Source organism: Drosophila virilis, chromosome X (genome assembly GCF_030788295.1).
Source record: "Drosophila virilis strain 15010-1051.87 chromosome X, Dvir_AGI_RSII-ME, whole genome shotgun sequence".
NCBI lineage: Eukaryota > Metazoa > Arthropoda > Insecta > Diptera > Drosophilidae > Drosophila > Drosophila virilis.
The window spans coordinates 28887157-28913634 of record NC_091543.1 but is presented as its reverse complement, the minus strand read 5'-3'; the positions used below and the strand labels follow the sequence as shown (position 1 = coordinate 28913634).

General features: G+C 47.8%; 8 protein-coding genes across 13 annotated transcripts; 5 read left to right on the top strand and 3 right to left on the bottom strand.

The window, feature by feature from the left end:
- The first annotated feature begins 949 nt into the window (after positions 1-949).
- On the top strand, positions 950-4328 carry LOC6631698 (serine-aspartate repeat-containing protein F). Of its 5 annotated transcripts, none has more exons than XM_002054932.4 (2): positions 950-3844; positions 3904-4328. In XM_002054932.4, the coding sequence occupies exon 1, from the start codon at positions 1020-1022 to the stop codon at positions 3813-3815; it is 2796 nt and encodes a 931-aa protein (XP_002054968.1). In that variant the 5' UTR covers positions 950-1019; the 3' UTR covers positions 3816-3844; positions 3904-4328. The 5 variants fall into 5 exon arrangements, with proteins under 5 accessions (XP_002054968.1, XP_015026603.1, XP_015026601.1 ...); XM_015171117.3 differs by having other exon boundaries at positions 950-3848; positions 3915-4328; XM_015171115.3 differs by having other exon boundaries at positions 950-3848.
- Positions 4329-7132: 2804 nt separating this feature from the next.
- Positions 7133-18442, top strand: htk (AT-rich interaction domain hat-trick). The gene is made up of 6 exons (XM_002054935.4): positions 7133-7525; positions 7589-8206; positions 8305-9565; positions 12599-17524; positions 17607-17855; positions 17922-18442. The coding sequence occupies exons 1-6, from the start codon at positions 7520-7522 to the stop codon at positions 18113-18115; spliced, it is 7254 nt and encodes a 2417-aa protein (XP_002054971.2). The 5' UTR covers positions 7133-7519; the 3' UTR covers positions 18116-18442.
- shop (sulfite oxidase) lies at positions 9881-12057 on the bottom strand. Its single transcript, XM_002054934.4, has 2 exons — positions 10839-12057; positions 9881-10772 (listed from the first exon to the last, which is right to left on the bottom strand). The coding sequence occupies exons 1-2, from the start codon at positions 11764-11766 to the stop codon at positions 9964-9966; spliced, it is 1737 nt and encodes a 578-aa protein (XP_002054970.1). The 5' UTR covers positions 11767-12057; the 3' UTR covers positions 9881-9963.
- On the bottom strand, positions 18422-19443 carry LOC6631879 (L-xylulose reductase). Its single transcript, XM_002054936.4, has 2 exons — positions 18974-19443; positions 18422-18912 (listed from the first exon to the last, which is right to left on the bottom strand). The coding sequence occupies exons 1-2, from the start codon at positions 19279-19281 to the stop codon at positions 18492-18494; spliced, it is 729 nt and encodes a 242-aa protein (XP_002054972.1). The 5' UTR covers positions 19282-19443; the 3' UTR covers positions 18422-18491.
- A 512-nt stretch (positions 19444-19955) lies between these two features.
- On the top strand, positions 19956-21833 carry Usp39 (ubiquitin specific protease 39). Of its 2 annotated transcripts, none has more exons than XM_002054937.4 (4): positions 19956-20106; positions 20174-20224; positions 20289-21441; positions 21514-21833. In XM_002054937.4, exons 1-4 carry the CDS (start codon positions 20085-20087, stop codon positions 21764-21766), a joined length of 1479 nt encoding a protein of 492 aa, XP_002054973.2. In that variant the 5' UTR covers positions 19956-20084; the 3' UTR covers positions 21767-21833. The 2 variants fall into 2 exon arrangements, with proteins under 2 accessions (XP_002054973.2, XP_032295371.1); XM_032439480.2 differs by having other exon boundaries at positions 19983-20106; positions 20171-20224.
- Positions 21834-21920: 87 nt separating this feature from the next.
- LOC6631970 (uncharacterized) lies at positions 21921-22774 on the top strand. The gene is made up of 2 exons (XM_002054938.4): positions 21921-22156; positions 22248-22774. Exons 1-2 carry the CDS (start codon positions 22010-22012, stop codon positions 22659-22661), a joined length of 561 nt encoding a protein of 186 aa, XP_002054974.1. The 5' UTR covers positions 21921-22009; the 3' UTR covers positions 22662-22774.
- Positions 22674-24833, bottom strand: LOC6632071 (uncharacterized). Its single transcript, XM_002054939.4, has 2 exons — positions 23503-24833; positions 22674-23430 (listed from the first exon to the last, which is right to left on the bottom strand). Exons 1-2 carry the CDS (start codon positions 24724-24726, stop codon positions 23104-23106), a joined length of 1551 nt encoding a protein of 516 aa, XP_002054975.1. The 5' UTR covers positions 24727-24833; the 3' UTR covers positions 22674-23103.
- A 469-nt stretch (positions 24834-25302) lies between these two features.
- Positions 25303-26367, top strand: LOC6632072 (protein matrimony). Its single transcript, XM_002054940.4, has one exon. It carries the CDS (start codon positions 25392-25394, stop codon positions 25956-25958), a length of 567 nt encoding a protein of 188 aa, XP_002054976.1. The 5' UTR covers positions 25303-25391; the 3' UTR covers positions 25959-26367.
- Positions 26368-26478: the final 111 nt, after the last annotated feature.

Sequence of the window (26478 nt, the reverse complement as noted above, 5' to 3'; positions counted from 1 at the left end):
CACACAGACACACATGCGTGTTTGTGCACTTATAAATAGGAAAGACAGATGCAGTGGGTACTACCTCAAATAAAGTGGCCAGCCTTGGAGTTTATTGCATCACTTGGGCAAAGAGTTTGGACGACGCCAACTTCGACAGCGATAAACAAAAGTGGCTTTTGTATTGTACTGCAGCAGAGGCGAAGACTTTGATAGATGTTATATTCCCCAACAATAAATGAGTGTATAAATACATGCAATACGCATTTAGTCCGGCTCGCATTTAAATGCATATAAATTTTGAAAACAAGTTGAAAATTTATGCACATCCCACACAGTCCCAGGGCGATCCAAATGGGATCTTAGGCAAGCACAAGCATAAATAACCATACATAAGTGTTTATTATAATATACGTATATTTATAGAGTGGAAACAACATAATGCTATCCCGGCTAATCTGAGACTCATGACAATTCTATCAGTTGCATAATCTCCATTGAATTATTGCCGTTGCAAGCCATAAAGCGAGCTCGTTACATTAATAGTCGGATCTTTGAACAAAATTATTTTTATATATTTTGTTATTTTATTATTTTCACATTATTTGAGGTTAGGCTTGCCGTAAAACGCAATGGCCGCCGCGTCAGAGTTGCCAGGCTTTGCAAGCCTGGGTATTCGAAAGCTTAGTAACGAGTCGCGGCTGTAACGATTTATCGGCATCGATTCCAGTTACTGGTGATATCGATTGTAAGCAAACCTGCGTTTCCCTTGAATATGTGTATTTGACATGTAAAAACTCAAGGATATTCTAAAAAGACGACAAAAACCAACAATAACATTATTATTATTCTTATTTGCCTAATGACTGCTTAAAAGTCACCTAATATCGATTGTTTTTTACCTCATCAACTCTAGCCACGTGGCAGCTTTCATATATGAAGCTTCGTGGCTTGACATTCAGTTTCAGCTCGTTCAGTTCAAATTCTCAACTTTAATGAAACGTATCAAAAAGAAAAGAACAAATTTAAGAAAATGAGCTATGGCTGCTTTCTATGGCTTAAATCTGAAGCCATACTGTAAGTATGTGCAAGTGGTATCAAAGGCATTTCACATTTCGACCGTTGCACTGGACGAGGGGGATTTTGTCAAGTTTTATTTAACAATCCACAATCGGAAGTTTGCGGTGGCGACTCTGAGCAAGTCCATTCCGCAAGCGGTGTTAGACTTGAACTTTAGCCGCGGCGATGAATTAATTTTTGAATCGATTGGCAATGGTACGATGTCCATACTTGGCTACGTGCATGACGGCCATGACTCGGATGACGACTCATTATATGGCGAAGCAGGTCCAGATCATACGGACACTTCTGTGACAGCACGCAACTGGTATGCCAGTGGAGAAGACTACTCTCGTGACGATACCGACAACGGTATGGACATGGACCACGATGAACGAACCTCAAATGGTGGGCAGTACCTTAACCATGGGCACCCCCACAACGAATGGCCGACCGACAACCTTGTGCAATCCGACGAAGATGTGGATTCTGTCACCACTAGGCAGTCGACAGCCGATAGGCAGACTGACACCGATAGGAGATCTTGCCAAGATGACCCGTTGAACACCGACAACGGTGCGCTGTCCGACAACCTTGGGAGGTCAAACCGCGGTTGCCAACCGCACAACCATGGACAGTCCGACAGCGATAGGACTTCTTATACGGATAGTCATTCGGACCCCGATAGAAAGTCTATCTCCCATGGGAAGTCTGGTACCGAAAGGGAGCCTGACAGCAAAGGCTGGTCGAATACTGATAGGAACACTCACACTGGTCAATCCGAAACTGATGGTTATTCCGACACCGATGGGACATCTTCCACAGGTAGTCACTCGGACCCCGATAAGAAGTCCGTCAACTATGTGAAGTCAGAGAACCTTAGAATTTCTGACAACAATGGATTACCCGCAAACCTTAGGTCAAAAAGTAATGGCCAATCGGACAATCCTGAGCATTCCGACACCGATGAGCAGTCTGGCAGCGATAGGACATCTTACACCGAAAGCCATTCAGATTCAGATACGAAGTCTACCGCTCATGAGCAGTCTGCAACGAATGTACAGGATCTGAAGTCGGAAAACCACGCGACCACACAATCAGAACAGTCTGACAACGATGGAGACTCTGAAACCGATAGGACATCATACACTGATAGTCACTCGGACACGGATAGGAAGTCTATTACTTATTGGCAGTCTAGCACCGATGCTCACTCTAACGCCGGTAAGAAGTCGATAACAGATGGCCACGCTGACAGCGATGGTAGGTCTGACAGCGATGGGAACTCTGACACTGCTGGAAAATCTATCACTGATGGCCAGTCTGAAACTGTTGCGCCGGCTGACAAGGATGTAAGGTCGGATAACAATATGCCATCCGACAAGCTAAGGATATCAAACAGCGTTGACCAATCAGACAATTACTTGCAGGCTGACAACGATAGGGAGTCTGACGGCGATAGGACGTCTTACACGGATAGTCACTCGGATACCGATACGAAGTCGATCACTCATGGTCTGAAAATCGAAAAAATCGATGGAAAGTCAATCCCAGCTGGCCACTCTGACACCGATAGTAGGTCTGACAGCGATGGACAGTCCGACACGGATAGCAAGTCTTACACCGATAGTAACTCTGACATCGATAGAAGGTCTACCGCCGATCGCCAATCTGACACCGATAAGAGATTTGACACCGATGTGCAGGCAGCGGACAACGATCTGAAGGCAGAAAGCCTTGGGAAGTCCAACCACGAAGTGAAGTCTGACAACCTTTGGAACTCAGACAAAGATGGACAGTCCGAGAAAACGAAGCACTACAACAATGAAGAATATAACGGAGGACAACATAACGCTACAGAGCACAACAATGCACAGAACTACTATATACCTCAGGTCCATTACGGCGAGCAAACCGGCTACGGTGGACAGAGCGACAACGCTAGACAGTACCATGCTGCACAGTACGATATAACGTATAACGACGGACCCTATAACAGTGGGCCTTATAACAGTGGACCGTATAACGGCGAAGAGTTGATATATGAGCCGTATTTCGGTGAACCGTATACCGGTGAGCAGTATAACGTTGGACAGTATGACGATGAACATAGTAAAGGTGGACCGTATAACGGTGGACGGTATGAGGGTGGACACAGCGACTACAGTGGAGATAGTGACTCCAGTGCACAAAGCGATTCTGATGGACAGATCCAATTAGGCAGACAGAGTGAACAAGGCGACAATGGTAGACAGTGCAATAATGGACACGGAGTCACCGATGGAGAGCATAAGGTCGCAGAACAATATGACTACAGTAAACAGATTGTATGCAATGGGCAAAAGGATAACGATAGACAGTTTGACCATGATGGACAAAGCGACGACGACGCTAAAGACAGCGACTACAGTGACCAGATCGACTACGGTAGTCGGCTCGACTACGGTGGACAATACAATTATTGTGGCCAGTACGATTACGGTGGACAGGTTGCCTACGGTGGAAGGAACGCCGAGAATACTTCTGATATTCAGTGGTACCCTGCCACTGAATCTGAAGTAGTGCGGTTCGCCGCACGAGAGCAGAAGGACGACAGCGTCGCCAGCGAAAACAGGACTGATGAAAGCGAAGCGAAAGAGATATCTAACGCTGATGAAGATTATTCGCCACCACCGCCAAAAAGAGCCAAGGCACCAACACCGACCGCTACAAAGGAGACGTTGCTGCTACCCATAGATACGGTTAGAACGGAATTGTGTGATGAGCTGCCCGAATAATGGACAGCTTGCCATATGTCCATATGATCGTAGGTATATAAACAAAGCATATAAATTACAAGAATAGTACATTTTGCATTTTCAGAAGGATCTGTAAAGGAAAATTAAGCTAAGAATTGCAATTGTGTTTTAGCCACAAGAATCTGGATGCCCTGCAATAGCATCTGTGATGGATCTCTCAGATATAAATAATATACGTTTATCATATTATATATTAAATTATTATACACTTAATGTTATTTACGTGCGTGCTGCCCCAAATCCCACTTAGACCTCATGGACTGTGTGCGATGGGCCTGAATGTGCAATTTGTTTTTCAAATTTGTTCGCATTTAAATGCAAATTCAGTTAGTTTTGTTATTAAGTATATAAAAATGGTATATTTTTTATGTGCATTTAAATATATGCACTCTGGCAAGCGGCCAGAGACACTAAGTTTGTGTCTAAAAAAAAATTCTGTTCAAATCGAAACAACTTATTTGTATTTGTATTCAAATTCTCATCAAATTTTTCGTTTGAATGTAAATTGTAAAAAAAAAAAAGAAGAAATATAAGAATTTTCAAATAGTTTTCCGTCTGAATCGACTTATTTCTCTAGATTTATTTGAAATGTGAGATGCTTTTGTTTTAACAAAAAAAAAAAAGAAAACGATTGCTTAATTTTTTAATAGCTCCTGCGTCTGAAACGTGGTCCTCGGAAAACAGGTGAAAAGTGAGCCGAAAGCAATTAGCAATGCAAGCTGTGACACCACCCACCCACCCACACACACACACACACACACACATAGGCATGAGCCCAGCGAATGGAAATAAACAACCAGCTGCAATTAAAGGAATTCCCATATTGGCACATTGTTTCCGCGCCTTCGACAGGCAACCCAGTCCGGTTTGGCATCCGAACTGGGTGCCAACTGAATGGAAGCAACTGCCTGAATGAGTGACAGCCTTAATTACAGAGAGATTAGCATAGCTGGGCAGACGGTCCACGGGCGCACGTCCCTGGCTCCAATGGGCTCAATGGCTCAGTGGTGCGCGGTGGATGATGCTTGTCGTTGGTTGGCTGGCGGCACAGACGAATTGTATTCAATGTCACGTTTCATGACGATGACGCTGCGGCCTTAGATGATAAAAAGAGAGAGAGCCGCACAGGTGGGTGCCGCTGCCAAAGGCTGCCAGCCGTATCCCGGATACTTACCTGCCTACCTACCCACCTGACTGCCTGGCCATGCCTTGCAGTTGCTTCTGCCTACTGAGGCTGCTCCTTGGCCGCTTTTGTTACATTTGATTGTCGCAAACGAAGTGGAAAAGTAAATGTTACACACACACACACACACACACACACACCTACACATATGCAGCATAACGGAACTGCACACTAATTACTTACTCCTTGGCAGCAGGAGAAAGGAACCCTTTTTACTTTAACGCTTCTATGCCTTGGCCATTTACACTCTTTATTTGCCTTTCATTCTCTTGATTTTGTGCGTTCTTTTTTTTCCATCTTCTATTTTATTTTTTTTTTTTGCAAGCGATAATTGAAAAGCAGCAGCAGAAATTATTGGCCTTTGTTTGCGCGCACGCTGCAAACGGGCCACGGGCCACGGGCCACGGGCCGCAGGCGGCGGGCGGCGGGCGGCGGGCGGCGGGCGGTGGGTGGCCTCTCGTCGGCCAGACGGGGGAAGTGGCTGCAGGCGCATGGCAAAAGTCATTCAGCCAAGTTAAATACATACAATAGGACTCGAGCTACAGATACATTCAGCTAATATCGTTTTAATGGAAATGGAAAAATTAATAAGTCGCCATACTGTGCGCCATGAGCAATGACAACAGAACTCAATTAATCCAGAAATATGAGTATTTTTGCGTATTCGTAAATACCTTTCATTTTTGTTTTGCTAAGAAATTCTAATTGAATATACATACATATGTACATATGGAATGGACACTTGTTTCCTCAATATGAATATGTTTATAACAACTGTCTTAAAGGCTATCAAACCTTATCAAATTATAAATGAAACCAACAGCTTCGGTTAGCTCAATTAAATGCCTATTTTTGAGGTTAGGTTAACTTCGTTTTATACATTTCACTTTAAAATAATAATGCACATTAAATCCCTCTGCCATTAATAATAGATTTTAATTGTTTCCCAATCAAGTAAAGCGATTTTTTGTATTTTAATGGCGTCTGTCGATTTGCATATCGTTCTGTGAAATCATAACCTCAATGTTTTAGCTGCGCACGCAAAGTTGTACCAAAACATGTCGTAGCACCAAAAAAGGCATAAAAACATTAGCTAATTGCGTTGTTATTCCAATTCCTGTCACACACACACACACACACACACACGCGAGCGCGCGGACACACACACATGCAGACGCTCACATGCACTAAAATATAAGCAAAACAAAAGTCAAATCTTGGCAAAATAAAAGCAAGAGAGACAACAGCAGAGGTGAGTAGTCCCCTGCCGAAATGTCATTGCATTTGTTCGCTCTCATTACTGTTGTTGTCGCTGTTTTCGTTAGTGTAACAGCATTTGTTGGAAATTCAATTAGTGCGCGTGAACACGCAGCTCAACACACCCAGTTGGACATATATAGCAGATATAACAGCTCCCAAGATAAGGGAATAGTGGTGAGAAGTTTTTTTCAGAGTTTTGTTTTTCTTAAAATAGTGTATTGACAATCTTTAGTTTCAGTATACATATACAGCTCTGTATATAACTTTTGCATATATGGATGAGACTTTTTTTCCTTATCAGATATAATGTATATCCGTCAAGGTCAACGTTTTTGCACCCTCGAAATTCCTTCTGGGGAGGCCAAGCACACATGCATAGATAACCAAATGCATGGAAATGAGCACATTTCTTAATTAACCTCTATACGTGGCCCAAATCTTTTTTGTCTCATTACCTTAGATTTGGCATGTGAGTGTGAATGTATTTCCCAAAGGCACTTCAGACTGTGCGGAAAAGTGTACGTATTGTTTGTGTTTGATTTTATTATTCGAAAAATTACTTTCAATTAGTTGTTACTAATACAGATAATTTCGCAAAATGCAACTAATAGCAGTTAATCAGCTTAAATAATTAATTTTTGCATTTTGCATGTACGCGCGCGCAGAACAGATTTTAAATTTGCGCTCAAAGCTTGAGTGAATTTAAATTATAACAGTTGAGCACAAATGTAAGCTAGCGTTGCCACTTATTAGCGTTGCCACATGACAGTGCGAACTAAGCACACTCTTATCGGCACTACAGTGTTGCTATTGCATCGATTGCGTAGAAATGCCATAGAGAAAATCGATACTCCAAGGCCATCACTAACATTTGGCAAAGACGCTAAACAACGCAAAAGCAAAAAATGAAAATTTCACATTAACTTGCGTCAAAAAAATAGTTAAAAGCTGTAAAAAAAATAACAGCTGCATTAAACACAGCCAATATTATTGATCATCCGTGCAGCAGTGAAGTCAGATTAAGACAACAACAAAAATAAAGTCAACAATAAAAAGCAACGCGGCAAATCGTGTAGAAAGAATTGTCCCAGTTGCTGAACGAAGAAGTGGAGTTCGGAGAGTATTGAGCGCAAGTCAACAACGTAAACAGTTGGATAAAATGCACAGCCACTATTAATACAACATAAAAGTGGCGTTGGTTTCGGATTACCCAAATTACGAACGGAATTTCTTACAAAATATGCAAGTAAGTTCTGCCCGTTCTTTCAATATTCAATCAAATCATTTACTAACCATACGAGGCTTGCAGCAAGCGGACGACCCACCATCGCTGCCCGTGGGCACTGAGGTGAGCGCCAAATACAAAGGAGCATTCTGTGAGGCCAAAGTCAGTAAAGTAGTGCGCAACATCAAAGTAAAGGTAGCCTACAAACAAGGTCTCGGCTCGGGTATCGTATCGGACGATGCCATCAAAGCGCCGCCAGGTCAGCTGCGCGTTGGGGCCATTGTTGAGGTGCGTCATCCGGATCGCAAGGAGACAGTAGAGGCGACCATAACCAAAATTCAGGATTGCTCCCAATATACGGTCGTATTCGATGATGGCGACATTACGACGCTGCGTCGCACGGCGCTATGCCTAAAGAGCGGCAGGCATTTTAATGAGAGCGAAACCTTGGATCAACTGCCGCTAACACATCCGGAGCATTTCGGCAATCCAGTAGTAGGCGGTCGACGCGGACGTCGACGAGGTCAACTGAATGATGGCAGCTCTGATGACGATGACGAGAGCGATGCCAAAGAAGTGGTCAACGAGAAGGAGGAGAACATTGGCAAGGTTGTTTGCGTTGAGACCGAGTCCAAGAAAAAGGACAAAGAGAAATGGTTTCCCGCGCTGGTTGTAGCTCCCACAGCGCAGGTTAGTAAGCAGGTAAGTAAAAGCCAATTTCATGCTAAAGTTTTGCATTTAACCTGGTCCTAAATTCAGTCCCAATCCAAAATATATTTAACACGCATTACAATTTACAGGCCACAGTGCGCATACGCGTCAAGGACGAATATCTGGTGCGCTCGTTCAAAGATGGACGCTACTACACGGTGCCCAAGAAGGAAGCGAATGAGTTTACACGTGAAATGGCCAGCAAGCAGGATGTGCCCGCTGTGCAGGCGGCCCTCGAGTTTCTCGATAGTAGCAAATTGCCCGCCCATTGGGATCGCGACTCCTTGTTCGGCCTGTCCAATTTAACCAGCGATGATGAGGGCGAGATCGATTCGGATTCGTCGGATGATGAGCCACACGAGGAGAAGGATCTATTTGTGGCACAGCTATACAAATATATGGACGACCGGGGCACACCGCTCAATAAGGTGCCATCCATACAAAGTCGCGATGTGGATCTCTATCGCCTGTTCCGGGCTGTGCAGAAACGCGGCGGTTACAATCGAGTGACCACCAAAAATCAATGGAAAATGATTGCCATGCGCCTGGGCTTTACGCCGTGTACTTTGAGTGTTATGAATCTGGTGAAGCAGGCATATAAGAAATTTCTTCAGCCGTATGGTGATTTTCATCGTAAGCTCGGCTGCTCCATGCTGATGACATCCCGCAACTCCAATCGCAGCAAAGGCCGCAGTCTAGTGCGCGCCAACTCGGTGGCCTCACCCAAGCCGGCTGATACCACCAAAATGGAAACCATAAGTAAACTGGCAATGGCTAATCAGACAACTGTTGCTGCAAGCAGCGTTGGCGCCACCACGTCTGCGGCGGCAGCAACAGCAACAGCTGCAGCAGCTGGCAGTAGCGGAAGTGCGACGGCTGCAACCCCCGTACGCGCCGCCTCAACAGCCTCACAATCAGCAGCTGAGGAATCGGAAAACACCAGCGAGTCCAGCGTGGTCGTCGAGCCGGTGAAGAAACAGCGCAAAGCATCCGCCGCCAGCAGTGGCAAAGTCAAAAATCTAGTGGAGAAATATGAGGAGAAGTCAGCCATATCCAACGTTGCGCCGGCAGCAACAGGCGCCGCCACAACCGCAAATGTCAGCAGCACAGTGGCATCCACATCGACAGCAGCGGCAGCTGCCACAGCTGCTGCCGCGGCGGCTGCAGCAACAATTGCAACCGCGAGCGGCAAAGCGGACGCCGAGGCGGATGTTCCACTGGCAAAGATCAAGGCCGCGGCAGCATCGACGCGCAACAGCATAGACAAGGAGCCCAGCGTCGGCGGCAGCAATGCATCCAGCAAAGCAGCCTCAGAGACGCAACGAAGTCGCGATGCATCCCCCACAGCGGGTAAGTGGAACCCATTTTATTTAACTGTGACATTTCTGCATCCACAATCGGTGCAACAGACTCTCCAAATGATTTGTCTTTAGAATAGTTCCCTTGTCCAAGTGGGGGTTCTGTGAAGGTCCACAATTGTGTCCTTTGTTTGTAAATCTTTCTCTTAAGGTTTATTATATAGTCAGGCTAAAACCTTGCTCTATCTATATGCTATATGCATATTAACAAACAGACGGACTTGGCCATTTCTATTCGATTGTTCAGGAATATATATATATTTCTTTTGGGGTTCAGAGTGTTTTTCTCCTCAAAGATCTCAAATCGTTGTCTTTCACGTATTTAATTTAAGGGGCAAAAAATGACATTGCTTTTCTTCCATTAGTCAACGTGTTATCCGCGCATCCATGTCAGATAAGTCTCACTTTGACCTTGTGATAGGCATTGGCGAGAACCCCACGCAGATTCCATATATGTTCAAAGGCCTCCGGCTGCACGTTGTAGGCGGAATCGACGGCCTTGGCCCAAATCTCAAGATCCGGCTGCTTTTGCTGCTCATCGCTTACAGGCAAACGGGCCGTCCACAGTGACCAGCCATAGTGACGTCCATCGGGAACATTCTCCTGCTCCAGCTGGGCGACATGCCACGATTTGCCACCATCAGTCGTTAGATCCACGCGCTCAATACGCCTACCACCGCCACTCCAGGCATAGCCACGCACCGTTATATAGCCCTTGTCAACCTTCACCCGCTCCTCGGGTATCGGAGTGCAAATGGCCGAGGTCACGGGCATGGCCTGTATGGCTTGCGCCTTACTAAAGTCAACTGTGTCCCAATCTGTGCTGGGGCTAAAGCCCTTGTAATCGTTCTGCTGCCAGTGGGAGTCAGATTCGTGATCGGTGACAACGATGCGAGTCAGCCACTTGACATTGCGTGCGCCCACAGTGCCGGGCACAATGACCCGTATGGGGTAGCCATGATCTCGACTCAGCGGCTGTTCATTCATTTCGTAGGCAAGCACCACGTCGCCCCGTGGATCCAATGCCTTGGACAGTGGTATGGAGGCGCCATACGGATGGGCAGTGGGATCCAAATCGGCACCCTCGAATATAACATGCAAACGTTCATCGGGCTTTACGCCCTGAGCCCGCAGCACGTCGCAGAGACGTGCACCCGACCATTTAGCATTGCCCACTGCGCCGGCGCCCCAGGACAGACCTGAAACAAAAAGAGGGGATACTTAGACTACACATAGCTCGGACGTGGACAGTAGTTGTGACATACCCTTCACTGGCTTGATTCGCGTCATTTCGGAGCGCCGATTGCCGCCGCACATGATGGCCGCTGTGACCGTGTGCTTGGGCAGCTTTTTAATCTCGTCCAGATTGAGTGTACGGCTCAGCTGCCCAGCGCCCGACTCCACCTCCAGTTCCAGTTCGTATTCATCGGGCTTAATTGTTGGCACCGGCAAATGGTTGCGCACATAGAAGTACTCGTTTGGGGTGTAGAAATGCTCGCCCAGCAAACTAATTGGTGGCTCCGCATTAAAGGGCCGTTTGCTGGTCGGCTTGAGCAGATCGTGACGTTTTGGCTCCTGGGCCCAGGGTGAGCCCAACTCATCGTCATCATCCGCAGCGACTTTATTCAGATTACCAATGCGAAAGCTCTCGAGCAGCTGCAGCACCTCCTCTGTATTGTGCTGCTGATAGATGGCCCAGAAGGGATCTATGGCATTGCCAGCCGCCATTAGAATTTTATCGCCACCAGGATGATTGGGCGCAAATTCTGTTACATCATAAACGCCCAGGCCATAGGTGACCCAAATGCCATTCTCTGGTTTATCGTGACGCAGCACGTCCTCCACGCTGTATGTGGGCAGATCCGAACGCTTTGTCTTATGCCAAAGACGCGCCTCTGCCTCAGCATCCAATTCAGCTGCAGGTGGTGTTCTTGTCAACTGCTCTGTCTGCTCCAGCGGCTGCTGTCGTTTCTTGTCCAGCTCATTGAACAGCCAGTAGCCGGCTCCAATGCCACCCAGCGTGGCAGCTCCATAAAGTACGGTATTAAATGGTCGACTGTTCTGGTCTCCTTTGCTCCCATCCTGCTGTTGTTCTCCTGCTTGAGCTGCACTTGTCCCCAGCAGACGGTGACGACATGGCTGATTACTGAGTCGCAGCTTGCTGCTGGCCGAGGTCAGGAAACGAAGTCGCATGATTATATAAGCATTCGCTGCCAAGCAACTAATTCCGTTTAATGCCCCTTCGCTGTGCCGCTGGTCGCATTATCTGGAATGCGAATGGAGAATGAAACGTTTCGATTGCTGTGTGTGTTTTTAATTTTCGGCATTGGCCTTCCCAGCTGTCGCAGTGTTTGAACTATTGATAAGATCAATTTGATTCTAAATTAATCTTTGCTCTCTTTTAATCTCTACTTTATTGGGGGCCTGCTCCGAGCTTTCTTCTTGGTTTCTGTTTGTGCCCGCTTTTGCGTTTGGCACGCACACACACACACACGCACCTGTTTGCTATTTTTTGATTTATATTTAAGTACTATCGATAGTTCGTGCCGATATCGTGCGCTATCGGCATTTCTAAATTTGTACAAGATCTTGCCAGTGTTACCAGCGCGTATAATAAAAATAGCTGTTATGACCACTTAAATTAGCCATAAGTAGCTAATTGTAATGGGAAAATGTCCAATTTAATTAGGCAAATTTAATTTCGTTGCCGAATATGCACTGCCTTATCAAAGAGTTGAATCTTCTAAGCAACTCATATATAAAGAAAAGCAATGTATATCAGGGCGACTATAGCTAAATTGGCACAACTGGTGGTAATGTCGATTAACACAGCCCGAGTTGTAGTAGGGGCTTTCCCTTAGGCAATAAAATATGCGTGACTAATGCACGCAAATTATTTATTATGATTGGAATGTCACAAATATATGTAAGTAACAGTATGTTGACACGCATTAAACAGCAATAGCAATAGTTTTTCATGCGCATCCATCTCTTTCTAACCCATGCATGCATCCATCAACTGCAGCTGCAACAACAACAGCAACCAGCTCAGGAGCCGCAACGAAAAAGGAGAAACATCAACAACGCAAACAGGTGGACAAAAGCGACGAGAAACGCGGCAAGCGCAAGAAGGACGAAATAACTGTTGAGAAAATTGATACAGGCGATTTTAAAGTCGGCATCGGCGACAAATTGAAGGTCAATTATCACGAAAAGAAATCGCCCAGCTCCCATGGCAGCACGTACGAGGCGAAGGTCATCGAGATCAGCGTACAGCGCGGCGTGCCCATGTATCTGGTGCACTATACCGGCTGGAACAATCGCTACGATGAGTGGGTGCCGCGCGAGCGCATTGCCGAGAATCTAACCAAGGGTTCCAAGCAAAAGACACGCACCATCAGCACCAGCAGCGCCAACAGCGGTGGTGCGCCCACCCAAGCAGCCAACACAAGCATCAATAGCAGCGGCGGCGGCGGCAGCAGCGGTCCCAGTGGCAACAGCACATTGCCGCTTAAAGATGCGTCCGGCAAAGCGGCATCCAACGCGGATCAGCAGCAGCAGGCACCGGGCACTGGCACGAGCGTCTCTATGCTGCAGGGCCTCACCAAGACGCCGACATCAACAGCGACAGCACAGGCGGGCAGCAAACGTGGACGTGGACGCAGCGATTCAATGCCGCCGCGCTCCACCACACCCTCATCGGTTGCCTCTAATTCGAGTCGTACCAAATCGCCAGCCGCATCGCAGTCTCAGTTGCAGCTAAAGCATAAACGTCCCACCCGTACCATGCCTGCGAATAGCAGCATCAACAGCAACCAGGGACGTCGCATCTCTGCCTCCGCATCTGTGTCGGCAAATGTTTCGGATGCCTCCATGGCTAGCGACACTGACACCGATTCTGATGAGCCTGTACGTCGTCCCAAGCGGCTCAATACCAAGGAGCAGCAACAGCTGCAACAGAGCAAGGCAAAGGCAACAGCTGCAGCGACTGCAGCCGCTGGCAGTGGTAAAAAGGTGGCCCCGGTTCGACGCACCAGTGTCAGTGAGTATAGCGAAGAGGATGAGGAGGAGGAGCAGCAACAACAACCGCCGCCAGGCAAACAGCAGGCACAGCAGCACCAGCCGCCGGCTGTGCAGCGTCCCCGCGCAGGAAATCGTGCCATGAGCAGCGGAGGCGGTGGTGCCGCCAAGGGACGCGACTATGATCTCAGCGAGATACGTTCAGAGTTGAAGGGCTTCCAGCCACAGCTGCTCGAGCGTAAAGATGCCATCAAGAGCGAATCGAGCGATGCGCAGGCCAAACAGGAGCCCAAAACGGGCAGCTCCACGGAGCAGTCATCCGAAACGGATTCCTACATCGACGAGGATTCGCAGTCATCTGAAAAACTTGACTATCGCAAGCAGCCGACAGTCAGCGATAAGCGCAAGAACGCTGCCGGAGCAACATCAGCCGCAAGCAGTGCCTCCTCCTCCGCCAATGCGGAGCAGCAGCATTCCAGCCAGCCAAACATCAAGAAGGAGACCGACAAGCTGCATATCAAACACGAAACGCCCGCCGGCGACGAGCGCAAGCCATTCAAAATGGAGCCCAAGGAGGAGCACCCGAAGCCATTCCACAGCGGCGCCGATATAAAGCCCACAACATCATCTACGATAATAGCGCCTGCCCGCTTTGGCGCCAACAGCAGCAGCAGCGGCGGTGGCACAGCCAAGTGCACCTCGGTGATTGTGGAGAAGCCGCTGACATTGCTCAAGAAAGTGGAAAAAGCTGAAGCATCAACATCCACAACATCATCAACAGCTACAGTAGCAACAAATACACTGTTGCCTGGCAAGAAACTGGAGCTGCTAAAGAAACAGCAGGCATCTGCTGCTGGCAGCTCCATGGACGCTGGCAAAAAGTTTGTGGAGCCAGTGCTGCATAAGGAGACAGCCACATTGAAGGTGGAACTGCCGGCTGCCTGTTCGCCGTCCTCATCCAGTTCGTCCTCCAGCTCGTTCTGTTCCAGCAGCAATTCGGCGGCCACTACGGTTAGTTTGAGCAGCAGCTCCTCGGCCACACGCTCGCTGCCGGACATGAGCAAGCTGGAGATCAGCAGCGGTACAACAACAACGCCAGGAACAGGAGCAACAGGCACATCTGCCGGCATGACTAAGGAGACAAAGTACAGCAGCGGCAGCAGCAGCATGCACATGAGCAACATAACCAGCGGCATTAAGCTGCTCCCCTCGGATGTGTACGAGTTCAAGGATACGGAGCCCTTCGAGTTCGAAAAACGCATCTCGCCCATGGCCTCCATCAGCTGTGCCGGCACCTCGGTCATAGCCAGCGGCACGGCAGCTGCTGCCAGTAGCAGCAGCAGTAGCCACGTCGGCAACGCAGCAGCAACAGTCGCAGCGCCTGTTGCTGTCAGCGCCGCAGCACGTAAGCAGGCGCTCAAAGCTAGCGCCATAGCACATAGCATTGAGCAGCATCAATTGCCACATGCGGCACACGAGCCGCGCAGCTATGCCGCAAGCTCAGCAACAACTGCAGCAGCGACAGCAGCAACAACCACGCCTGGCAAGGCCAAGAAACGCGGCTCGCCGCTTAAGGAAGCCAGCCTCACGTGCACGGAGAAACCCAAGCTTCTCAAACTGGAGCAACATCAGCAGCAGGCAGTCGTGACAGTGCAATCCTCGCCAACAGCAAGTCCCAATAGCGCGAAGCCAGCGCCAGCAACCGCCACCAAAGCAAGCGGCATCACAGCAGCTGCAGCTGCAGCCGCAGCTGTTGTAGGCGGCGCACAGCTAACCCCTGGCCATGCCACGCCCTTCGATGTGCTGCGCAAGTCGCCCAGTTTCAATTTGAATATAACAGCGCTTAACGAGGAGCTTGCCCAGACGGTGCAGGAAACGACGCGCGCGTTAACGGATGCACTGCAGCCGCCCACAACGCCAGCAACACCGCCGGCAGCATCAGCGGCAGCCGCAGCAACATCAGCCGCAACTGCAGCTATGTCTGCCGCATTCACACCGGTCATAGCTGTGCCCGTTTCACCCAGATTGGGTACGCCGCCTCAGGCGTTGGGCGTGGCCAAGACAACACAGCAACAGCAGCAACTCGTGGGCAGTCCATTTATGGAGACGCGCAATGTGTTTGAGCTAAGCACCTCGAACGAGGGCAGCGGCTACAGTTCCGGTGAATCGAACAAGGACAATAAACTGGAGAAGCTGGAGAATGTCAAGATATTGCTGGCGGGCACAGCGGGTCCGTTCGATTTGGATGAGGTCAAGTACGAGCAAAAGCCCAGCTCCATAGCGGACAAGGTGCTCAAGGCAATCAGTCAGAAGAAGGAGGAAGTGGAGCAAAGTAAAACCAAAAGTCAAACAGACAACAACAACACGGACAAAGATGAGCCTCAGCCGCATCCAAGCAGCATTAAATTGGAGCCGAGCAGCAGCAGCTCCATACTGAAGCTGGACACCTTGAAGCTGCTCAGTGAGCCGCTCAAGATACAAACGGGTCCGGCACTGTCGTCAGCGGTCCTCAGCGATTTATATCATCGGACGAGCAGCAGCAACAGTCCCGAAACCAAATCCATACTGGACGCCTCGCTGTCCGCGAAGAATAGCGAATTAAGCGAGACAATACAAAAGCTCGAGTGCGCCATACAGCAGCGCAAGACGCCAGTGGCGGGACAATCGTCGATGACTTCGTCAATAGCTGGTACGCCGCCGGTGACGGCAACAGTGGGCACCGCTAGCTTCTCGGACGAGTCGATGGACAGCACCGATTCCGAGCAGCGGCTGGTCATTGAGGATGTTATGGCCGAGGAGCCCAGCACAGTTAGCGAATTGAAGAGTCCAATGTCGGAGGCCTCTGGCAGTCTGACGGGCAGTGCGCCCGTTAAACTGGAGCTGGCTGCTGCTGGCAGCAAACAGCTGACGGCGGGTCTCCAGGCGCCCATTGCGCTGAAGCCGATGCTGTTGCTGCAGCCTGGCATGCCGTGTGGGCTAAACACTTACCCAACCAAGGAGCCATCCCCCATTGCAACATCTCAAGCAACGGCCACAACAACAACAGCAACCTCGGTGTTGCCCCCGGGCGTGCCCATTGTGCTGCCCGAAATACCCGTCTCTGTGGTGGTCGCACTGCGTCACAGTCCAGGCAGTGCCAGCCCCGCATCACCCAAGCCAGAGCACAAGCTGACGCCCAAACAGCCACTGCCTGCCGATGATGGCGGCTTGCTGCTTAAACCGTACACGGTTCAGATCAGTCCGACACTGCACGATGCCCAGACGTCAGCCGTGGAGGCCAAAGCAGCGGCATCGCCATTGCCGCGTCCATTTGTCTTGCAGCAGGCGAAGGAACAACCCATGCATGTCTCGCCTGCGGCTGGCAGTCCACTGATCAGTGAGGCCACCCACAGTGAGGCGGCCATTAATCTGCTCTGCGAGGAGACTATACCGGGTAGTCCGGCACCAAACTATACCAGCAAAGACGAACCGACCACCATCACGGGCAGTTCCATGGCCCCAGCAACAGGAACGTCCGTCACTGCCGTAGTTGCCACAAACGCATCCAGTTGCAGCTCCACGCTGACCATACCGGGCATAACACCATTACCACCGGATACACCACCGCCGCGTGTCACAACAGCGACGCTTGTTGGCCAGCCAGCACCGGCGGCTTCGGTATCGCCCAACAGCTCACCGGAATCGCCGGCCAGCCAGGATGACAGCAGCGAGGAGACCGGCAGCAGCAGTCTGCACAGTGCGGCCAAAAAGTATGCGGAACTCGAGAGCAACGTGCTCAGCGGCAGGCGCAAAAGGCGCGCCAAGGCCAGCGATGTTAATCTACAGTCTGCGGTGCATATGACAGCTGCCACCGCTGCCGAGCTGCACGTCCTGGGCAAGCGTCGCAGGCAGCAGATGAACAGCATGCGAAAGACGACAACAACAACAACAGGCAAGTACCAAGATTATAATAATAATACAATTATTTATTTATATTAATATATATATTCCCATATTTTCTCTGGTCTGCTCAGCCGGCTCCGATACCGATGACACTTCCGAGAATGTTGTCACAACGCAGCGCCATAGCACACGCCAGCACCTATTGCCGCAAGGTCAGCAACAGCTGCAGCAACAACAACAACAACAACAACAGCATCAGCAGCAACAACAACAGCAGCAGCAGCAGCAACAACAACAACAACTGCACCAACAACCAATACAATCATTAGCCAATGCATCAGGCGTACGACCATGTCCATACAATTTCCTTGTTGAATTGGGTAAGTCCGCAGCTAGAAAGAATGATCCTAATAGAGTTATATTAATATTTAAAAATCGTACTGCAGATCCCTCGCTCAGCGCGGAGCAGTGCATACTGATACTGCGCAAACAGATTCAGGATTTGCGCAAGGCCTACAACAGCATCAAGGGCGAGCTGGCGGTCATCGATCGGCGGCGCAAGAAGCTACGACGACGCGAGCGCGAGAAGAAGCAGCAGCAGCAAATGCAGAGCCAGCAGCAGGGCAAAGTTTGCGCATAAGCAATCCAAAATGCAATACATATACATACACAACTTATGTATATATATGCTATAGAAATTCAAAAATTGTAAATTTCCTATCAATTTAAGTCGTTCGTTAAATTTTCCCACTAACTTTCCTTTCTTTCCTTATTTTTTTTTTTTTTTTTTGTTCCCACTCTCCCGCTCTGTCTCTTTCTCTCGCTAGTTTGTAGCTTGAAAGTAAGAGCTATGCAGCATTTGATGGCCCTCAATGGGAGTTGCAAGCCATTTAAGAATATACAAAGCTTACCTAGCCTAACTACAAGCAATTATAAATACAAAATGTAATACATCTATAAGCCTTTATTGAGTGCGCTTCATATTATTGGTATCAATAATGCATATGTATGTATGTTTAGGAGACGGCATAGCCGCCCTCGAGATTGATGTGATGGCCATTGACGAAGCTGGACTTTTGGCTGAGCAGATAGCCAATGGCATCGACCACCTCGTGCACCTCACAGAAACGATTTAAGGGTATGTGCGCCAAGAGTGGCCCACTTTTGGCCGGATCTGTCCAATTGTCACGGCCCATTTTGGTCAGAACCACGGTCGGATTTACAGAATTGACGCGTATTTGGCGAACGCCCAGCTCCAATGCCAACGATTTAGTCAGCGAATCCACCGCCGCTTTTGTTGCACTGTACGCCGTGTGGCCAGCAAAGCTGCGGGATGCGGCTATGGAAGACACATTTACAATGGAGCTGCCATTGCGCAGCTTGGGCAGCAGCGCCTGTGTCACATTGAAGACGGCCTTAATGTTCACATTAAAGTGACTGTGAATGGGCATATAATAGTATCAATGGCAGTTTGAGCTAAAGCAAAACAAATACATACGTATCGAAATCCTGTTCGGTCAGCTCTTCAAATGGTTTGATAATGGCCACGCCCGCATTGTTCACCAGCCCATCGAGCTGTGGTACTGCGGCCAGACCCTCGCGCACCTTATCCCAATTGGACAAATCCAGAAGCAATGGCTTGATATGTTTCGCATCAGAAGCAACCAAATCCTTTAGCTGCGCCTCGCTGCGTGCCACCGCGATGACAGTGGCGCCCGCGCTGGCCAACTGCTTGACCAGAGCATTGCCAATGCCAGCACCGGCGCCGGTCACCAGTATCACCTTGTTTTTAACATCGCTCCACATTGCTATCTGCTTTTTCTTTATTTTTTGTTTGCCTTCTTAAGCGGAAAGTTTTTCGTGCTTGCTAAGCTAGCTGGTCCGCAGCGACTGCTCCCGGAATGCTGCTCTACAGTGTTTGCATCTGATCTCTCTCTCTCTCTCTCTCTCTTTCTCTGTCACGCACACCCATTTTGAGAACTGTCCCTTAGTGCTGGCAGATCAGTAGGGCATTCAATGTCATGCTATAATATTTTGCTCTACTGTGCGCTGCTTTACTGATAAGTAGCTTTTACTGACGACAATAAGTAGCAAACACTGTAGATGCTGAATTTGTGTGATCTATCTTAAAATCTAGTTCAGTCATGCCTAGTCCATTAGCTTGCCATATGTGGACTTAATGCATATTAACTTTTGTAATTTGCTGCAGCAAGCTTAAGTTTGTAGCTTGTAGCGTATCTAGCTTGAATTTGTGTGTATTTTTGTAATTTGTGACTTGTCCTACGTACAGAATTAAGCGCAAGCATCATCAACCGAGACGCATTTGATTTAATAATATTAATCACTTACAATAAATATTTGAATTAAGCTTGCTGTTGGCTTACAAGCTCAAGTCGAAGCTGCCTTCTTGCATAATTTTAAAATAATTTTGTTGACTCTAAAAAGTGTGCTGCACATATTTAAAATGCAACTATCGATATCACTTAAATATCGTATCATCGATATACTGTTACATCTCTAACTGAAACAAGCGCCGGCAAAAACACAATTTATGGACATTGTAGTTTCAGACAAAACGTAAACATTAGTCAAAAATAATATCCCTGCAAATGGCGCAAACGGAACCCGTAGGTAATTGTCACAGCATAAGCTATGAATATGCCCATAGCCGGTAACCGCTTCTATTCTTTACCAGCAGCAAAGCGCGCCAAACTGGAGACGAAGCAGAAACCCGTACTGGAAGACGATGGTAGGCAAATAAGAATTAAGTTTTATGTGAGACATTTAAATGTAAACATTTCAATTGAATGCAGAGACGCCTTCGGTGTTCAATCCCAAGTATCGCGTCTGCCCCTATCTGGACACAATCAATCGTAATCTGCTGGACTTCGATTTTGAGAAGCTGTGCTCCATATCGCTGACGCGAATAAACGTTTACGCCTGCCTCGTGTGCGGCAAGTATTTCCAGGGGCGTGGCACCAACACGCACGCCTACACACACTCAGTGGGTGAGGCGCATCATGTGTTCCTTAATCTGCATACGCTTCGCTTTTACTGCCTGCCGGACAACTATGAGATCATCGATAGCTCGCTGGATGACATTAAGTACGTGCTGAATCCGACATTTTTGCGCAACGAGATCAGCAAACTGGATAAGGTAAAACCGAAGCATTCGCGCACCGTTGACGGCATTCTGTACCTGCCTGGTGTGGTTGGCCTCAACAATATCAAGGCGAACGACTATTGCAATGTGGTGCTGCATGCCCTGTCGCATGTGGGTCCATTGCGGGATTACTTTTTGCGTGAGCAAAACTATGCGACGATCAAACGGCCGCCGGGTGATTCAATGTTCACGCTGGTCCAGCGATTCGGCGAACTGATGCGCAAAATGTGGAATCCGCGCAACTTTAAGGCGCATGTCTCGCCGCACGAGATGCTGCAGGCGGTTGTGCTGTGGTCCAGCAAACGTTTTCAAATCACCGAACAGGGTGATCCCATTGATTTTCTTTCCTGGTTCCTGAACACGCTGCATCGCGCCCTTAAAGGCAACAAACAGCCAAACTCGTCCATATTGTACAAGATATTCTTAGGTGAAATGAAGATCTATACCCGCAAAATTCCGCCCGTTGAGCTGGACGATTCCGCCAAGCAGCAGCTGCTCGCCACCGATGAGTACAAGCATCAGGTGGAGCACACGAACTTCATATATCTGACCTGCGATCTGCCGCCGCCGCCGCTATTCACGGATGAGTTTCGGGAGAATATCATACCGCAGGTGAATTTGTATCAGCTGCTGGGCAAATTCAATGGCAGCGCCGAGAAGGAATACAAAACGTACAAGGATAACTTTATGAAGCGCTTCGAGATAACACGACTGCCCCAATTCATAATATTGTACATTAAGCGATTTACTAAGAACACATTCTTTCTTGAAAAGAATCCCACCATTGTTAACTTTCCCATCAAGTGAGCACGAGCGCAATCAGTTGACATTGTTTTTTCTTTTTCGTTTTTTATATCATATATGATTTCTTGCAGAAATGTGGACTTTGGCGACATTCTGGGCATGAAGCAGCGCGACAAGGCACTCAAGGAGACCAAATACAATCTGGTTGCGAATATTGTGCACGACGGCGATCCCAAGAAGGGCACCTATCGCGTGCACATACTCCACAAGGCCAACGGGCAGTGGTATGAGATGCAGGATCTGCATGTCACCGAAATACTGCCACAAATGATCACACTGACCGAATCCTACATACAAATCTATGAGCGCAGCGGCGAGCCCTAGAGTTAATTGTACATATACAAATAATTGTATGCAGGCTTAAATATTAAAATGTGTGTGTCTCATGTCAGCTGTGTGTTTATGTCCATTGTCATGCCCAGTGCCCAGCAGGCGCATGCGTCATGGCCCAGTTGTTGGTTCTAAGCATTCATTCATTACCATTCACATTCTTCTCTTGCACATCTCAAAAATCGATGTGTGTATTTGATGTTGATTAGTCGCAGATAGAAAGCCCAAGCCTAAATCATGGCGGAGCCGAACAGCAGCTATGAGCAGGAGTGCCAGCGAGCCGAGCTGCTTGGTGTGCAGCCGCCGGATAGAGAGGAATTTGAGCGTCAGCGCAAGGAACGCCTGGAACAGCAATTGGCTGAAGAGGAGGCTGCCGAGGCAGCTGTAAGTTTTCTGATTTTTAATTATCATATTCAGGAAGAGTATCGCTGGGCGCATTTCAAAGAAACTCATTCTTAACCTGCTCCAATTACAGTTGCTGGTGCAGCAGGAGGAATCGCTGCACGGCGCCAGCGGTAAACTGGATGAGCTAAATAGCATATTGTCTAGCACGCAGCAGCGTTTGAATCGTTTCAAGCAGAGCGCATGCGGCAGTCTGACAAACATTTTCACGCGCGGCGGCAGCTTCAGTGGCACTGCCAGTGCATCCATGGACGTGCCCAGCAGTGCCAGCGGCGGCGGCATTGAGGTGCCAGCTGAGCAGCCAGTGCAGCGGCAACCAAAGCCAAGGCCACCGCCCACAGCGGCAGAGGTAGCCGCGGCCAAGGCGGCCAAGCGTGTCATGATGGACGGGCAGCTGGACAAACTGGACGCCATGATCAACAAGGCGGACAATGCGCAGCTGGCCATGAGCGAGCAGACGAAGCAAATGCGTCGCATAACCAAGTGAGAGACGATATCGTTTTTGTTGTTGTTGGGGATTGGGTAACTTATAGAAAGCATTTGTTTTTATTCAGTTCTCTGATTGCTCCAAATATATATATATACTTATATATACCTGAACACATGCGTTGCCCTAAATCACAAAATAATTAAACGTAGTCGAGATTTTCAATCACAAATTTGCAAAGCTTGTCTTCGCATTTGGTTCATATATATACATATACGAATCTATAAAATATATATATGTGTATATATAAGTATGTCTTATACTTAATACTTCTTGCTAAATATTAATCAAATTAAATTAATTGAATAAAATTACATATTCAAAAAACAAAACATACAAAATTAATAAACAAACATTTGATTCATTTTCATTTCATACGCAAGAAATCCTGGACAAACAAAAAAAAAAAAACATTGTAGAACACCTGAGCCACGCCCAGTTTCTAGTCGCTGGTATCTGGATTTGCATTTGGTGGCTGCGGTTGCTTGCGCTTCTTCTGCAGCGGCCAGCGCTTGACCAGGTTCTGCTCGTAGGCCATAATTGGTACGGATTTGTTGAGCAATGATGAGGTCAGTTCGCTGTCCGAGTCCGAGCGCTCGTCATCGCTTTCATCCGCCTCATCCAAACTGGCATCCAGACCGGCATCAGTCTCATAGTCATCCTGTTTCTTCTGCTGCAGCTCCTGCTGTTGCTTCTTCTGCTGCAGCTCCTGCTGTTGCTTCTTCTGCTCTTGCGGCTGCTGCGTAGGTTTTTGGCTTGTCTGCACAGTCTGCATATTAAAAGAGAAAGGCATCATATTAAGCAAAGTGCATGGAGGGCATGCTTATTTGGTGATACTAACATTGACACGGCCCTCCTTCTTCTTTTGCTGGTTCAGCAGCTCCTGGTGTTCGTTCTCGTAGAAAAAGTAGGTGAGCAGCAGCTTCTCCTCGGCTGTATTGTAGCGCCAGGCATGCGGTATGAGCATTGAGTTGCAATTAAGGCGTGCTTGCAGCTCCAGGAACATATACGGCGATATGGTCATTTTGGGCACCTGCATCTGCTCCTGCCACTGTATCAGTGTCGTCGGATCCTGTTGACAGCTACCAAACACTCGAAAGTATAGCTTGCAGGCGCGCGAATGCTGCAACTGTTGTGGATCGGTACACTTTGGCGTCTCGCTGCCTGTGCGGCGCAGCACGGACAGCTGCGGATCGAGCACTTGGATAAGCATATAGTGCTGATGCCGATCGGGCATGTTGGCTACCAGCAGGGCGCGACTGTTGCCAGGACAGAATGTGGGCCACAGGTCGTTCAGCAGACGCAACAATAGCTGCGTCACGGTCGAGTACTTAAAAAGCTGGCGCGGCTCCTGCTGTGTTGCATCCTCGGTCTTGACCGCAGACGGCAGCCAGCGCAATGCATCTGCCCAGAGCTTGGCGGCAGAGCCCGATTCTATGGTCAAGCCCAACATCCACATGCAGCGCTTGCAATAGAGATGCTCCGAGCGGTTAATGACCTGAGCTTCCACAGCGGTCATGTTGAGTACAACGTGATTGAGCCCGTAATAGAGATCATCGCGACGGGGCACCAGTGTGGCCGGCTTGGTCACTGTGCCGTGATTGTGGCAAAAGAACTCACTGGGATCGATGATTCCGCTGGGGAACTCGCGCAGGCGACTGTAGCTGCAGCCGGGCACCAGCTGGTTGTGACAATTGCTGCAGTGCAGCGACACGGTCTGAGTGCGCTCCGCAAAGCTGAGCAGCAGCGGCTGTGGCGCCATTGGAAGACCGACGCAATTTTCCAGCGCCTCGAGATCGATGGTCGTGTAGTTGAATCGGAAGCTTATGTGACAGCCATTGACAATGAAGACCGAAATGCGTTGTATGTCCATGCCGAAGCTGTCGTGACGCAGCACCAGCTCACTTTCAGTGCTGTCTGTGCCATTTTCGACGATGTGCACGTCGTGCTCCTTGATGATTAGGCGCGTCTTTTGGCGATCGCGTATTTCTTGATCAAATTGCAAAAAAACATGGCCGCTGCTCAAATTTGGGCGCAACTCAATGCAAACGGCCTGGAGCGGCATCTTTGGCGGCAGCCTCTTTCGGTTGACAATTTCAAGCAAGGCAATACAAAAAGTGAAGGCGAGTTGTTTTGTTTGACGCTGCGCTAGCGTGATTCAATCTATCGATATTACTTTTCTTATCGAAGGCTAACATTTACTCGACTATCGAATTCGTTATGCTAGCTAAGCAATTCAACGATTGGCTGTCACTTTCACACTCACGAAAGAATAACAACAATAATGACAATTTAAAAGCGCTTTAGGCACACTGTGTGTTAGAGCTGTGTATAAGAGCTTTAAGAGCTGATATCGATTAGTTGTTGTTCGATACACAGCACGACTGTTAACAAGAGCCAAAGGAATTTGAACGGAATTTGAAAGGTGGCATCCCTCTGCTGCAGCTGCTTAAAAATAAAATAAATAAATTGATCTTTTTAGTAAAAGCGCACCAATATTGAAACATTATATTATAATGTGTTTGTCCATTTAGCCTTAAATACATATTCTTATTTGTGACGCCAGTTGCAACCATTATAGTACACAACATAAATGCAACTCTTCGCTTTTCCAGCGCGTATAACGGCAGATTTCCCGCAGGCGCCATTGCTTAATCTAAGCTTGACTAGCATTTACGTTTTGTGTTCCATATCTATATTAATAGTTTTTTGAATATTACATTTTTTAATATGGAGGAATGTCGCACGCCAACGGGTCAGCATCTATTCAGCTATAATCGTACGCCCATACTGTCGGTGATCAATAAAAATGCTCAAAATATACGCTGCTCCACACCCATTTTTGGTGACTTGCGTTCGCCAAATATGTCGCCCATTAGGGATATGCGAGCACCAAGAAGGACCACCTCGTCAACGTTCTTTAAAAAGGCATTTAAAAAACAACAACTCTCGAAGCCCAGCTTGAAGCCTCCTGGCCGGAAACTTGAGGATCGCAACAACAGCTTGGATGAGTTCATGGATGATTCGGGCAGCGGCAACAGTGCGGAAAATTCATTGTGCAAGGAATCACGGCGTCGCTCGCTGCTTGCGGCAAATCACTCGTATGTCATCAATCATGCGAGCAATGTACATGATGTGCTGCTCCTTGTGGGTCTAGAAAGCTATCTTGATAAGTTCGAAAAAGCGCACGTTGATCTGGTTGAATTGGTTTCGATGGAGCACAAAGATCTCAAACGATTGGGACTGCGTAATGATGAGGACTGCAATCGCATACTGGACGCCCTTAAAGAAATATAGAGTGCTTGGTGTCATCTAATTGCAGCGATCGCCGGCTAATCTGCTTATTAAATATAGTTTTACTAAATTACAAATTTTAATCATAGCGGTGTACGATTGTAAAATCTTATATCAATTAGCTTTTGTATGCCTACATAGCGAATAGTTATGATTGTGTGTGAGAATGTTCACCACTATTAATAATGTTGGTACTTTTATATGCATGTTATCGATAAGTTTATTTATGTAACTGTGCACGTAGAACGGCATTAGCATTCATTATAAGCTGTTAATCCCTTCAATTAAGAAAATTATTTAAACTTATTACTATTTAATGAAAATAAATTGTCAAAGACATATGTAAATCCATTATAATCTCATTTATGCTTGATTACCCAAATACAACCTACAACATTTTTATCTCTATTAAGCCAATTTTTAAATGTGTAAAATATTGATTGTGCTCGTTTTAATACGCGCCCATTGTTTATTTGAAATCGATATTAGGTCGATAAGTTTCGATATAAATCGCTTAGAAAAG